Raw genomic sequence first — 13,266 nt, forward strand, 5'->3', positions numbered from 1 at the left:
GATTTTTGTCTAACAAAATTCAGTGTCATAGGATCACACACAGAGAAGGAGATATTTGGACTTAACTGGAGTTGGAAGTTAGCCAAGTTAGTTAATGGAGGGAAAAAAAGTTTAAAGTAGTTAAATGTTTGCAAGTAAATGATTATGGTGATGGATCATGGAATCTAGGCTGGGTACAAAAAAAAAAAAAGATAAGATCTGTGAATTAATTAGATGTCTTAATGTGGTCAAGGAATTGATGAATTGGATATACTAGGTAAATGAGCTGAAGTTAATGATCAGAGAGAAGAACACTTGACATTGAGATTGAGGTGCTGCAATTTTTCCAGATGACAAGGTGAAGGCTAAGACCTTGGAAGTGGATGACATAGGCAAACTAGAGGAAAATATTACTAAAGCCAAGGAAGTCAAAGAAATGAGAGACTAGGGTGTTCAGTAGATTCATCCAGGTAGTAAAATGTCCAAGAATAATGACAGGAGTTTTCAAAGTTCTTTAGTCTCCTGCTTAATCAAATGTAAACAAAGAGAAATAAAAACAAAACCAACTCTGTAAGACACCCTGAATGGATGAGCAATTAACTTCCACAGCAGCATTTATTCACCTTGGTACCATAAATTAGGTATAATGATTATCTAAGTAACAAAATCATTTTACTTTTATTTACCCTGAGCATTTATATACACAAAGACAATGTCAAACCTACATGGTTTCCCTTGATAATTTTTCAATGTCTCCCTGGATTACTAATTAAAAGCTGTTAGGGTCATTGGGAAAAGAATTTTAAATCTATTCAGAAAGTAATAGATAACTGTACATAACATTTAATTGTCAAGGAAATAACCTGAATTGGAGTCATGGGAGACTAATAATTGTCTTTTTCCAATTATAGTAGCACATAGTCTTGGAACAGATGGTGACAGATATTAGGTGAAATATACAGTCAAAGAGCAAACCTAACCTGGAAGTGGATTGAGCAGATTTTGTGTTTATTCAGCTTATGGTGTACTTTCTCTTATACTTGCATATGTTCTCTAATTATTTCTTATTTATCTTATACCTGACTCAGCAATTCTAAGGAAGGATTTGTATATTCCATTTCTTTTTAAAAAATATGATCTATTTACTTGTTTGTCTGTTTTATCGTATTTTCTAATGTATCTCAGTTGGCTAGCTAGCTACCTGAACTCATTGAGTAGCCATGAAGTGGCAGCAGCATTTAGCAAAAGCTGAGGTGATTAGAAAATGGGGGGAAGTCAGCTATATGCCAATTTTTAAAAAAAGAAAAAATTTTTAATTTAAAAATAAAAGAGGAGACTTAAGTGGGAAAATAATTCTATGTGCTGTAACAAGTGAGTTTACACCTATAAAGATTTAACACAAGCACCTAAAAAACAAAATATGACAAGAAAAAAAAAAAAAGAAAATGAGGGGATTTGGGCGAGGTAAGTTTTTACTGAGACAAAATAGAGAGATGAAGGATACACATCCTAGACTAGGCCTCCTTCTGCCCCTTCATCATGGAAAGTGAGTTTTTTTTAACTCAGCTTCTTCATTTATAAAATGTGATACTAATTTATGTTACTATAATTTGAATAAGTTAGGAAAGAAAGCTAAAAAAAGCAGTAAAAAATATAGGATAGTATTAAGGCATGGTGGCATAATTGCTCCAGGTTGTCTAGTATACTCCAGAAGGTAGCGCAGAGACGATAAAGATTATGTTTAATTGGGAGTTCTCTTATTTGTTTCTGCAAGTGCCAGGGTATGCTTTTGGTTTCCAAAAGAACCAAGCTGTAGAAATGTATCTATAAATCAGACAAATAATTAAGCCTAAAGATTTCTGACAACAGTGACATCAAGGGAAGTACAAGGTAGATGCTGATCATTTATGCCGTTTGGAAATAGGATCAGACTTGGAAATAAAACTGGCTGAACAATGGGCTAACTAGACAACTGCCTGGAAAGAAAGCAGCCCTTTCTCAAGTTACTTCCCCTACCTAAGAAATGAAGTGCCCAGAACTCCTACATTAAAAAGACATTCCTTTGGGTAAAGAATTCTCTGAGTCCCTAATTTTGGGGTAGGAAGGTTAAACAAAAAGTAACTTCAGGCACAATTCTTGATATAGATTAGCTTATTGTTCACATAAACCTTCAAAGGAGGGTGTAGAAAAAGGATAAGGAAAATGGGCAAGGGGTGGGGGAGGGTATGGAGCAAGGGAAATCGAAGCAGTGGCACTTAACCTTCTAAGTCATTTTACTTCATGATGGCTCTGCCGTTAGCTGCCTGCATTATCCAACCTGTAGGAAAGAAAGAATGAAAGGAGAATGGAAGTAAGAGAGGGAAGACAGAGAACAAGAAAAGAGAGGGAAGGGCTGATTTAGGAGATGTGGTGCTACAGCTGAGCTACATAAAGCAGGAAGCACATGTGTGTCTTTGCCAGATACATCCCCTGCTTATTCTTCCAACTTCATCTTGCCCCATTCTCCCCTCCTAGCTTGGTCCAGACTCACTGACTTTCTTTCTGTTCTTAGAGCCCCTACCTCTTTCCCATCTCAGCTTCTCCACTTGCACAGTTCCCTTTGTGTGGACCCCATCCTCCCTCTCAGCCACCATCTGAACAGGTCTCCACCCTTCTAGCACATGTCTTTTAAGTCTCAAATATCACTTCTGAAAGGCCTTCCCTGAGCCTTCACTTTAAATTAGGCTCCTAGGTTATACTTGCCAATAATAGCTTTTCTGTTACAGCCCTTTTCACAGTTTACGATTGAACCTGTATTTAAATGATTCTTGTGTTTAATCTCTCTCTCCCTCTGGTTTAGAAGCTCCATGAAGGCAGAGGCCATGTCAGTTTCATGTTCTACCCCCTCCCCAAGCTTACCAGAGTCATTCAGTAAACACTGTTGAAGAGATAAGCCAGCCCTTTGAGAGGTTTAATAACAACACTTTCATTTGTGTTCTTTGGCATCCACAAATGGCAATGATCATTTCTGTCAAAGTAGAAAGATTTGTGTACTGATAGAGTTTTAAACTCATCTGAAAGACTAAAATGTATTATTACATCTGATGCATATGTTTAAACGCAAAAAAATTGAAACAGGGAAGTCTGCTAGATGGATAACTCACAGTGGCTTGGTATTTCAGGTTGGAATTGTACAGTATGGAGAAAATGTAACCCATGAGTTCAACCTCAATAAGTACTCATCGACGGAAGAGGTGCTTGTTGCAGCAAATAAAATAGTCCAGAGAGGTGGCCGCCAGACGATGACAGCCCTTGGAATAGACACAGCAAGGTATATGGATAAAAAAATAAGCCAAAGTAAAAGACTGTGCAAAAATAACTGCTTACGATCTAGCCCTTTGGAGTATTAATTGAACAGTTGCCTTAGCAATATTTAAAGCCATCTTGTTGAAAAGAGATTCAACTGATTAACTAATAGTTATAGGATCAAATTTTTCTGTATTACAATCTCATCACTCTTCTTATCTTTCCTCTTATTCCAAGGCTTTGATTGATGGAGAATCAGTCCAAAAAATCGCTGTAGTCTACGGCATCACATTCTTGGGTACTAAGACATAATATTAGATAATATCTTTTCCTTTTATTCTTTGTTTTCAGCTTCTAGGAATCTCAATCTAAAAAAATGGATTAATATCAGTCCGCTTCTACTCAATGTATATCTATACCCTAATATGTCTATAATTTTACAGCATTTTACAGATTTAAATTTTACGGATTTAGGGTTATTGAAGCTCTCAAATAAGAGTTTTTAAGAGGGCAAATTAAATGTTGTCTTATTTGAAATCATTTTCAGTGAAAAGATTGAAAAGAAGTGGAGGGACTTCCCTGGTGGTCCAACGGTTGGGACTTTGTCTTCCAATGCAGGGGGTGCGGGTTCCCACATGCCTCACGGCCAAAAAAGAACCAAAGCATAAAACAGAAGCAGTATTGTAGCAGGTTCAATGAAGACTTTATAAATGGTCCACATCAAAAAAAAAAATCTTTAAAAAAAAAAAAAGAAAAGAAGGGGAAAGGATTTCATGATTTGTGCTCTCTCTCTTTCTTCTTTACTTTCTCCAAATTCCCTCTAATTCACATCCCTCCCTTCCTCCCTTCTGCAGTTTCCTTCAGGGAGCACACATAACCCACCCTGTGGTTGAATTTCATTCTATAAGAACCTATAGAACTGTCCTTTTCTTAAAATGTTCAGCTCCTCTTCTCTGTATTTTTTCTGATCTCACTCAGCTCTTATCTTCTGCTGTTTCTCCCCTTAATCATCATGAAAGCTTCTGAACAAAAACTAAACACCAAAATCACGGGAAATCTAATGGTCAGTTTGACTAATGTTAAGGATCCTTCTCTTAAGTGCCTTCAACTTCTGGACACTCAGCTGATTCTGAAGAGTTGATTACCCATGCCCTCACTTCACCTGCCTGCTAAGATCAGTGTTTTAAGGGGGCTGAAACAGCTAATATGGATACTCCAAAGAATGGGTTGGATTTTCAAAAATTTAAAATTTCATGTGCAGCTTTAGACTCATAAATGTTAGAAAAGCATGTGGTTCTAGTTATATGGGGCCCATGAGAAAAATAACCACAAACAGATGGGGTAATTTTACATTTACCTGCCCGTAGATCACCAATTTGCATGCACAAAAGTGCACACATTTAGGTGTGCTGAGTGTGCACTCTTAAATAATTGACTAAATGTGACCACACATTCAAAGTAAATCAAAGTGTTCTTTGAAAGCTCTGAGCCTGTAGGGAACTTTGTTTTCCAAAGGCAACCGCTTAAGATGAATATTCATCATTGAAAACTAACTGAAGAAATATTCTGGCTGCTTTTGCTCCTGCATAAATACCACTCTAAATACCATGTCCCTATATGGTTTTTGCCTATGTGTTTCACAGAGGGTCTAGCTGTAGGACACAGAGTTTATTGAGTTTTGTATATAAATAAGACTCCATAATGATATTACTAAGTACTCTTCTTATATCAGTTTTTCATGTTTAAGTTTATTTTTAATTGCTCTTGATTCCTTTCAGGCAGGACCAGTTGCAAATAATATTTCTAAATTTTTAGAATCCTTTACCTCCATTTTCAGTGTCTCCCAGTTCAAAATATTTTTGTGTCCCCTTATCCCTATCCCAAATTTTCTTTCTTTTCATTGCTTCACATGTTTAATCATAAGGCCTGGATTCTCCTGTCCCAAAGAAAGGGATTCTCCTGGGATATGTTAATGTTTAAACACATGCAGGGAAGTCAATGCTTATTTTAAAGAAAGAATACTGGATGGTGGTAACTGGGGGTCAAGGGCAATTTGCTGAAGATATTTGAAACAGAAAGGGTATACTCAAGAGCTCTGCCATAGAAAGGCAGCCCTGGTTTCAGAGCTACCAGATTTTCTTTAAGGAAGGTCGTTTAATTGTCTCCTTCAGCTGATGTTCATTTAGTTATGACCTTGATCTTCAAGAGAATTAGGAAGTTTTGGTGGTCCTCTAAGGAATCAGAACTGTAAAAAGGATGAAATCTTCTCATATCCATGTCCAAACTTCATTTAAAGACTAGCCTTTAACATCTATTTTTCACCTTTGTCTGTACATAGAAAGAACTCAGAGAACCTGTTTGTGTAGTGTAGAGGGTAGAGACACACATTTTGCCAGTGATCAATATATTTTTTTCAATAGCTTCTTTTTCTCTTTTGAAAATTTTAGGAAAAGTTGAAAATGTAAAAAACAGTACAACAAAATCCTATGTACACATCAAACAGAATCAACAGTTGTTAACATCTTGTCATATTTGCTGTTAGTCCTTTTAAAGGAAAAATAAACACAGATAAAATCTCTTTGCTCACATCACAAGGATCCTCTCTCCCTGCTCACAAAATACCCACTACTGTGCATTTACTATATATCTACAGTAGAGCTAATGTGGACCGTGGCAAACTGTTGGAAGGTGAAGGACAGGTGTTTCTTTGGTGTATCTCAACGGCAGCTGTTTGTCCTTATGACCAAAGTAAAATATTTAAAATGACTATTCAGCACAATGATTGCTGCATTTTACACCAAAATCTAAAAAATATTATATGAAATCCATTCATTGTTTCAGTCCTAAGTAAAATGTACTCTTCTTTTCCAAGGCTCCAGAGGGGAAAGTAGTTGAGTAAAAGAAAGTAATGGAGGGAAAGTGTGCCTGAGTGTGTGTGTGTGTGTGTGTGTGTGTATGTAGAAGGTACAAAACAAACAAAAATTGTCAGTTTCCCATATCTTCCATCTCTTTCCATAAATGCTTGTTGAATTAAATCAAAATTCCTTTCTTTGAAGTTAGGTTATAGCATTTTTCCTTTCTCTCCATGCCACCTCCTCCCACCTCACCCCCAGCAGCTTGTGTCCTAAAACCTAGTTCAGAATTTCACAGTTGTGCCAAACCCTCCTTGCCCCCCAGAACCCTACTCTGTCACTGACTCAGACCACTGCCATCTGCAGTCTTTAATTCCTATGTCTGAATTTTTACCCCATATCCAAGCGCACTCTCAAGCACTCACAGCCGTACAAATACTCTGTTTTCTCCCATGCCCCCTCCATAGCTTACAGGATGTCCAAGCTGTTCTGTGAATGTCAGAGTAGGTGGGGGAAGTGAGGACTAAAGCAAAAGCTCTGCCAAAAGCAGAAGGAAAGAGGCCTGTCAAGCAAGAGAAAGAGTGTTTACAGAAAAAGGAGTGACTGGGAAAGTATTTAAAATCTGACCTTCTCTAAATCTGCTGTATGCTTGTCACACTCTCCCTTTGAAGTTTCCAAAGAATGAAAGACTGCTGCCTTTTGTTAATGGGGTCTATGGTGATTGGCAAAATGGTAACATCTCCATCATCTGGAATAAGTCTTAAACTATTACAAACAATGAGCATCATGCCTCCCAGCTTGAACAATGGGCAACAATGTTGATCTTGGAGGGAAAGCACTGGGCTACCTGGAGTTGGCAGTGTTTTCATTTTGTTTATCACTTTGCCTAACCTTGGGCTGGTGTTTTATTTGCTGCTCTTTTGTCTGTGATTATTTCAGGAAAGAGGCTTTCACTGAAGCCCGGGGTGCCAGAAGAGGGGTTAAAAAAGTCATGGTAATTGTGACTGATGGAGAGTCCCATGACAACCACCAACTGAATAAGGTCATCCAGGACTGTGAGGAGGAAAGCATTCAGCGGTTTTCCATAGCTGTAAGTACAGGGCTAGAGATGGCTTTCAGGCTGCGGTGTGAAGACAAAAGCTGTGTGCATATCATGGTTATGTTATGAGAGTTACACAAACAAGGTCGAAACACAGAAACTTCTCCATTTGGAAGTAAACTCTCTGGGGGCAGGATTGGGTCTTGCCCCTTTTGTGTCTTCCGCACCCGACACAGTGCCAGGCAAATGGAGACTCAGCAAACAATCACTACAAGAAAGGAAGGAAAAAAATAAGGAAAGATAAAAGGAGGAAGAAGGGAGAAAATACATAAGAAGAAGGAAGGAAGGGTGAGAGAAAGAAAGGGACAGAAATAGGGAGGGGAAAAGAGGAAGGGGAAGGGGGAAAAGATGGAAGGATGGAGGGAGGAAAGCTATATGCCTTCAGCCTAGGGGGAGGGGAGTTTCTTAAAGTGATTTTTTTAAATAAGTCAGAGAACAAAAGATTTCAGAACTCTAAAAGTTCAACCAAAATTGTTTTTCAACAAAATCCCTTTCATTTATAGTAACAACAGATAGTACCCACAATTGTTTTTCAGCATTTAATCAGTGATATTTCCTTTTTCCCTTTCAAAAGTGCGATCAGTGAAAGACACTCCACCCAATAGTAGGTAGGGAAGAAAAAGAGATTCATCCCTGATGAAGTCCCAGAACACACAATTGATTCACTTCTTCCCTGGGGCAAGGTGACTGTACTTCTTATTTTATAACCAAGATAACTAGGTTGTAAACAGTTGCAACATTTTCTTTCTCATTTGGGGTACAAGATGTAAAAAAAAAAAAAATTAAAACATCTCATTATTTCTCTTTCCCTTTGTTGTTACTTCGGTAAGTTATCTTTTGCCAACTGTTATTCAATCGATTATTACCTCTCCTGTTACTATAGCTATTTTGATCTTTTCGGTGGTTGAGAATAATTCCATATGGCTCAGCCTTCACTCAAAGATACTGTCCACAATTAGAGTCTATGCTCGGTCTCTTTAGTATGCAAAGCCAGCGCATGCCCAGTTTGTCCCACACAACCGGGTACCAGAGGTGCCATCATTTGTTCACCTTCTTCCCAGAGGATATAGTCTAGCATTCCAGGTACCATAGATGCAGGCCATGAGCTGAATTAACCATCAGCAGCATTAACAATGTTCGGGAAACTTCAGTGGAAAGAAAGTATCTATCAATGGATTGCTTCTTAATTTTAAGTGAATCTTATATCACTTTTGCATTGTATCTGGCTACATAATCAGTATTTCTTGCCCTTAAATCTGTTTCCCTTTGTTGTACCCCTGGTTGATAATTCATACTTTGACTCTTATCTGGTCAAAAAGAGGTCTCATGATTGCATTAATCTTCCTGGAGAACCATAAACTCATGAGTTCCTTTCCCATTTTAATCAGTGAATTAGCATCAAATTGATCTTTGAAATGGTATAAACAAAGTATAGGAAACTTTCACTTTAGCAATAATTATTTATTTTCCTAATTCATATTTTTTTCCTCAGTGAATCTTATATTTTTTTTTAGTTTGTGCTAAACCAGGAAATAAGACATTTATTTTACTTTCTCTCTTTGTTTATTCACACAGAAAGGTTTCAGACATTTCTCCACGTCTATTCATGATGCATGAGATCAAATGTTCATGGGGGTCTGGCCCTATTATTTCCTGGACTGTTCCGCCTACTCCATCTTTTTTTTCCCCCACCATTTGATCCTGAACACCAGAGAGATATGTTTTGGGGGGAGACAACACTCAAAAAAGATTGATTACTGAAAGTATAAGCACTCTGTGATAAAACTGCACACATTTCCTGTGAAACATTCAGATTTGGTGAGGGCTGAGCTGGTTTGAGGACCCTATGACATGGTCTCTATTCTGTCACTTGAGGATATTAGACATTGCTAGCAGGAGACTGTTTTATATTCAGATTCTAATCTTAGATGGTAATGGTGGGGGATTATAATGGCTGTGAAAGTGTATCACCTACAGCATTCAAATGAAAATAAGCAACTTAGAAAGTATCTTAGAATTTCATTCATTTGCTCACAAAAGACACTGTGCTACATGTAAATGAGCCTTACACTTTACATTTGACATATTTGCCTCAAGGGAGTTTCAATTCTGAATGTCTATTCCAGGTAAATATTAGCAGAACACCAAATGCCTGGGCTTGACGTATTTGTATTAAGCGAAACAGAAGTAATTTTTAAGTATTATTTTGTATCTCTTTTGATTCATGGAAGATAATGTTTTTACCAGCTACCAGACCCTTGGGTGAAGGATCAAAATACATTTCTCCCTGTTTTCATTTTTATTCTGTGATGCAAAATAGTTCAAACTGGATGCAAGTCATAGTAATTCCAGGGAATTATTTTCTCTTATAGTTTCTTCTAAATATATGCTCCCATATTACATTTATACATTTTACTTTTATTAAGTGTGTCACTTGGGCATCTTCCCCATTGAACTTTACCCATTTGTCTCTGTCCTGTGACCTAGAGCACTAAATATCTGACAACGTTTACATCACAGTTAAGAACCTAAATTACGCATAGTCCAGGAGTCTTTACAATTTTTGTGTATTTTCAACTACATCAACTTGTAAGTGAAATGGAAGTTAACATGTCAATTCAATAGTGAAGCTAGAATATGGTAAATAGGAACCAAGGAGGAAAAATAGTGACTTTTCAGCCCAGGATGTCATATATATAACTTACAAAATAAATTAGGTAAATCAATGGGGACTCAGAAGGCTTCACACCATACAGAATTTGTATAAATCTAAAAGAAATCCATGCATAGCAAAACTGCTGGCAAAAGAGGCGTCTGCCAGTGTGTGCAGAGGAGAAGACCAAGCAGAGAGTGAGGTGTTGAGCAAGGCCCCAGTGATCCTGAAACCCACACCGTGGATGGAATGGAGACTCCAGAGCTCAGAGACTGCCTTTTCCATCCTTAGTCTAGGGCATGTACATCCAGCTATGGTGAGATACCCAGCTATAGGAAGAGCATCTTAATTGTTTTTAAATAAGAGAGAGGATTTGTTCAATGTAATAAGAGCAAGTGGCCCTTGGGTTTTCCCTCTCTATTTGGACAATTCTCTACTACCATTCCATCAATTCTCTTACCCCTCAAGCAGCTAAAGTGGGAAAAGCACTAGTGGCCTCTGTTCAAATATAAACCACTTCTGATGTTTGGCATTTGCTTTTCAGCCAGATAAACAAGAGCTAAGTTTTTGTGTTCTGATTCGATTTGTAAGCTGCTGGTATAGATCTTCCTACATAAATCTGGACGTAGTAGTTGAGAGTAATTTCAAAAATCAAAAAAGCTCCCCAAACAGTGTGCCAATTGTCTTAGAGCCACCTCTAGTTTTCCTAAATCGTGCACTTTCTTCAAAGCAGCTCAAAGTTAGTCACATACAGTGAGGCATTTTGCCTCTAAGAACGTTTTACAGATGTAGGAGCTACGAAACTGACAAGGGCACTGGAGTGACTCCGCTGTGGTCCTGGAGCTTAGGAGGGGGTTCAGATGCTGCAGTACTTCCTCTGAACTCCTCCAACAAGGGGAAGGAGCCAGGAATAAATCCCCCACCCCCTTCTCACTAGGAAGGAAAATTTGAGAACCAATGCACTTGCTGCTTGACTACTTGGCGCCAGCTCCTTTTGTCACATTAACATTTAGCGTACATTACAGCGATTCAGTTGTTGATCTTAAACCATTATGCGTTTTATGATACAAATAAACAAGTATGTTGTAGGTCATAAACAACAACACTGAAAACAATAATTTTAGTTATTGTCTTTCTGCAAGTGAAAATCTGTACCCATCTTAATAAAAATGTCAGTTTTTAAATCTACCATTCTAAATTTAACATTAAAAAATACGTGTAGAAGCTGAGAGCAGGCGGCCGAAGGGAGGTGGGAGAACCCATGTGCTCAGAGGAGGGGGGACAGGGCTGGGCGGCCAGAAGACCCAGAGGACCAGCACTGACGCCTCTGCCTGCGCCCACCTGCCCACGTGTCCAAGATCCAGCCAGCCCTCCATGCAGAACTGTGTTTGGGGACTCTTTCAGTTCTTCTTTGCCAACAGGACTTTGAAAGCACCATAGAGGTCTCTGTTGTTAATGATGCCAGAGAAATCTATGACTATTATTTAAAAATGGAAAGTAGAGCTAGAAAAGTCTAGTATCTTTGTGGTCATTGGAGGTCATGATTCTTCTCCCCAAGAAGTCAGATGTTCTAAAAAATCAAGCAATAGCACAGAGTTCACGGTCTTACCTTTGCTTTTTGGATTCCAGGAGCACAGAATTGAATTAATCATGATCCTTGGTTCAGGAGAGTTTCTCATCATTGTTGAAGCATGGCCCACTTGGTTTGTTTCTGTGTTTATAATTGTACCTGCATACTTATCATAATAGCATTATAAGCATCCATGGATGTACTACCCAGAATGAGAGCTAGCTTGGTCCTCTGACAACTTACATCTGACCACATTCACCACCTGCCTTCCTCCACCTGGTAACCATCAGCCCAAATCCTATATTCATCATGTCTTGCTCTCTTTTTCTAAATAGTCCTTTGGTAGCTGTACATATCTGAAAAAATTAATTTTAAAAGGTTTACTTGTTTTTAACTTTATAAAAAGGGTTTCATGCTGTATACAATATTTCAAAACTTTTAAAACTTAATATTATATTGTAAAGATTCATCCATATTGTTGCATAGCATTATAGTTTATTCAATTTTTCAAAATTGATGAAACACAAACAGTGCAAAATTTCGGTGTGAACACTGTGCACAAAGTGAACAATCTGATGAGTTTTGACACTTGTATACATCCACATAACTGACACCGTAATTAAGGTATAGAACATTTCCATAAAACACAGAAATTTCCCTTGTACTTTCTTTCACTTTTAATATTCACCTTCCATAGCAACCACTGATGTAACTTATACCATCATAGCTTAAGTTGCCTATTCTATTTTATATAAATGAAATCATCCAGTATGTACTCTTTTGTGTTTAGCTTGTCACTCAACATAATGATTATACATGATATTTTCTGTATTGGTGATTCATCCTCTTATTATCATTATTATCTATTGTATGAATATACCACAATTTGTTCTATACTGATTATGGACATTTGGGTTGTTTCCAGTTTGTGTTGTTAAAAATAATGGCACTATAAGTGCCGATTAAAAAAAATGTAAAAACCCAGGTAATAATCTTCAGGTAACACTTGCAATGAGGTAGAGGCTAAATTTTTCTATCTTATTACAAAAGTAATGTTTTCATTGTAAAAAAAAAACTTATAAAATACATTAAAGCAAAAATAAGAAGGAAACACAATATAATAGAGGTGAAAAATAGTAAATTATGGTACAAATTCTTCCAAATTTTTTCTTAAAAATTCTTCCCATTTTTTCTTAATGTCCATAATGCCATTTTCTTAATACCATTTGTATACAATTAAAACAATAGAAATGTCCTATCTACACATTGGGTTGGGTTTTTTTAATTTTTTGCATTTTTAATTTATATATTATTTTTATTATTTATTTATTTATTTAACTTCTTTTTGGCTGCGTTGTGTCTTCATTGCTGCACGCGGGCTTTCTTTAGTTGCGGTGAGCGGGGGCTACTCTTCATTGCAGTGCGCGGGCTTCTCATTGCACTGGCTTCTCTTGTTGCAGAGCATGGGCTCTAGGCACGCAGGCTTCAGTAGTTGTGGCTTGTGGGCTCTAGAGCGCAGGCTCAGTAGTTGTGGCACTCAAGCTTAGTTTCTCTGCGGCATGTGAGATCTTCCCAGACCAGGGCTCGAACCCGTGTCCCCTGAATTGACAGGTGGATTCTTAACGACTGTGCCACCAGGGAAGCCCTACATATTATTTTTAAAAGATTTTTTCATTTACTTTAACTTGAACATTTTCATATTTATATACATTTCTAAATATTAAGAAATATTTACATTAACAACTAAATTTTTCAGAAGAAAAAATGCAACATAAAAAAAAATTAGTTGGACTTCATCAAAATTAAAAACTTCTACTCTTCAAATGAT

At 37.4% G+C, this 13,266-nt stretch overlaps 1 protein-coding gene across 1 annotated transcript in view; it reads left to right on the forward strand.

Annotated features, from left to right (window-relative positions):
• ITGA1 (integrin subunit alpha 1) overlaps positions 1 to 13,266 on the forward strand; it is a 162,119-nt gene that overhangs the window by 86,745 nt on the left and 62,108 nt on the right. The window contains exons 7-8 of the mRNA XM_036845626.1: positions 3,141 to 3,289; positions 7,056 to 7,206. Coding sequence (XP_036701521.1) covers positions 3,141 to 3,289; positions 7,056 to 7,206 — 300 coding nt within the window. The remainder of the gene's footprint in view (positions 1 to 3,140; positions 3,290 to 7,055; positions 7,207 to 13,266) is intronic.

Source organism: Balaenoptera musculus, chromosome 3, assembly GCF_009873245.2.
Source record: "Balaenoptera musculus isolate JJ_BM4_2016_0621 chromosome 3, mBalMus1.pri.v3, whole genome shotgun sequence".
Classification (NCBI taxonomy): Eukaryota; Metazoa; Chordata; class Mammalia; order Artiodactyla; family Balaenopteridae; genus Balaenoptera; species Balaenoptera musculus.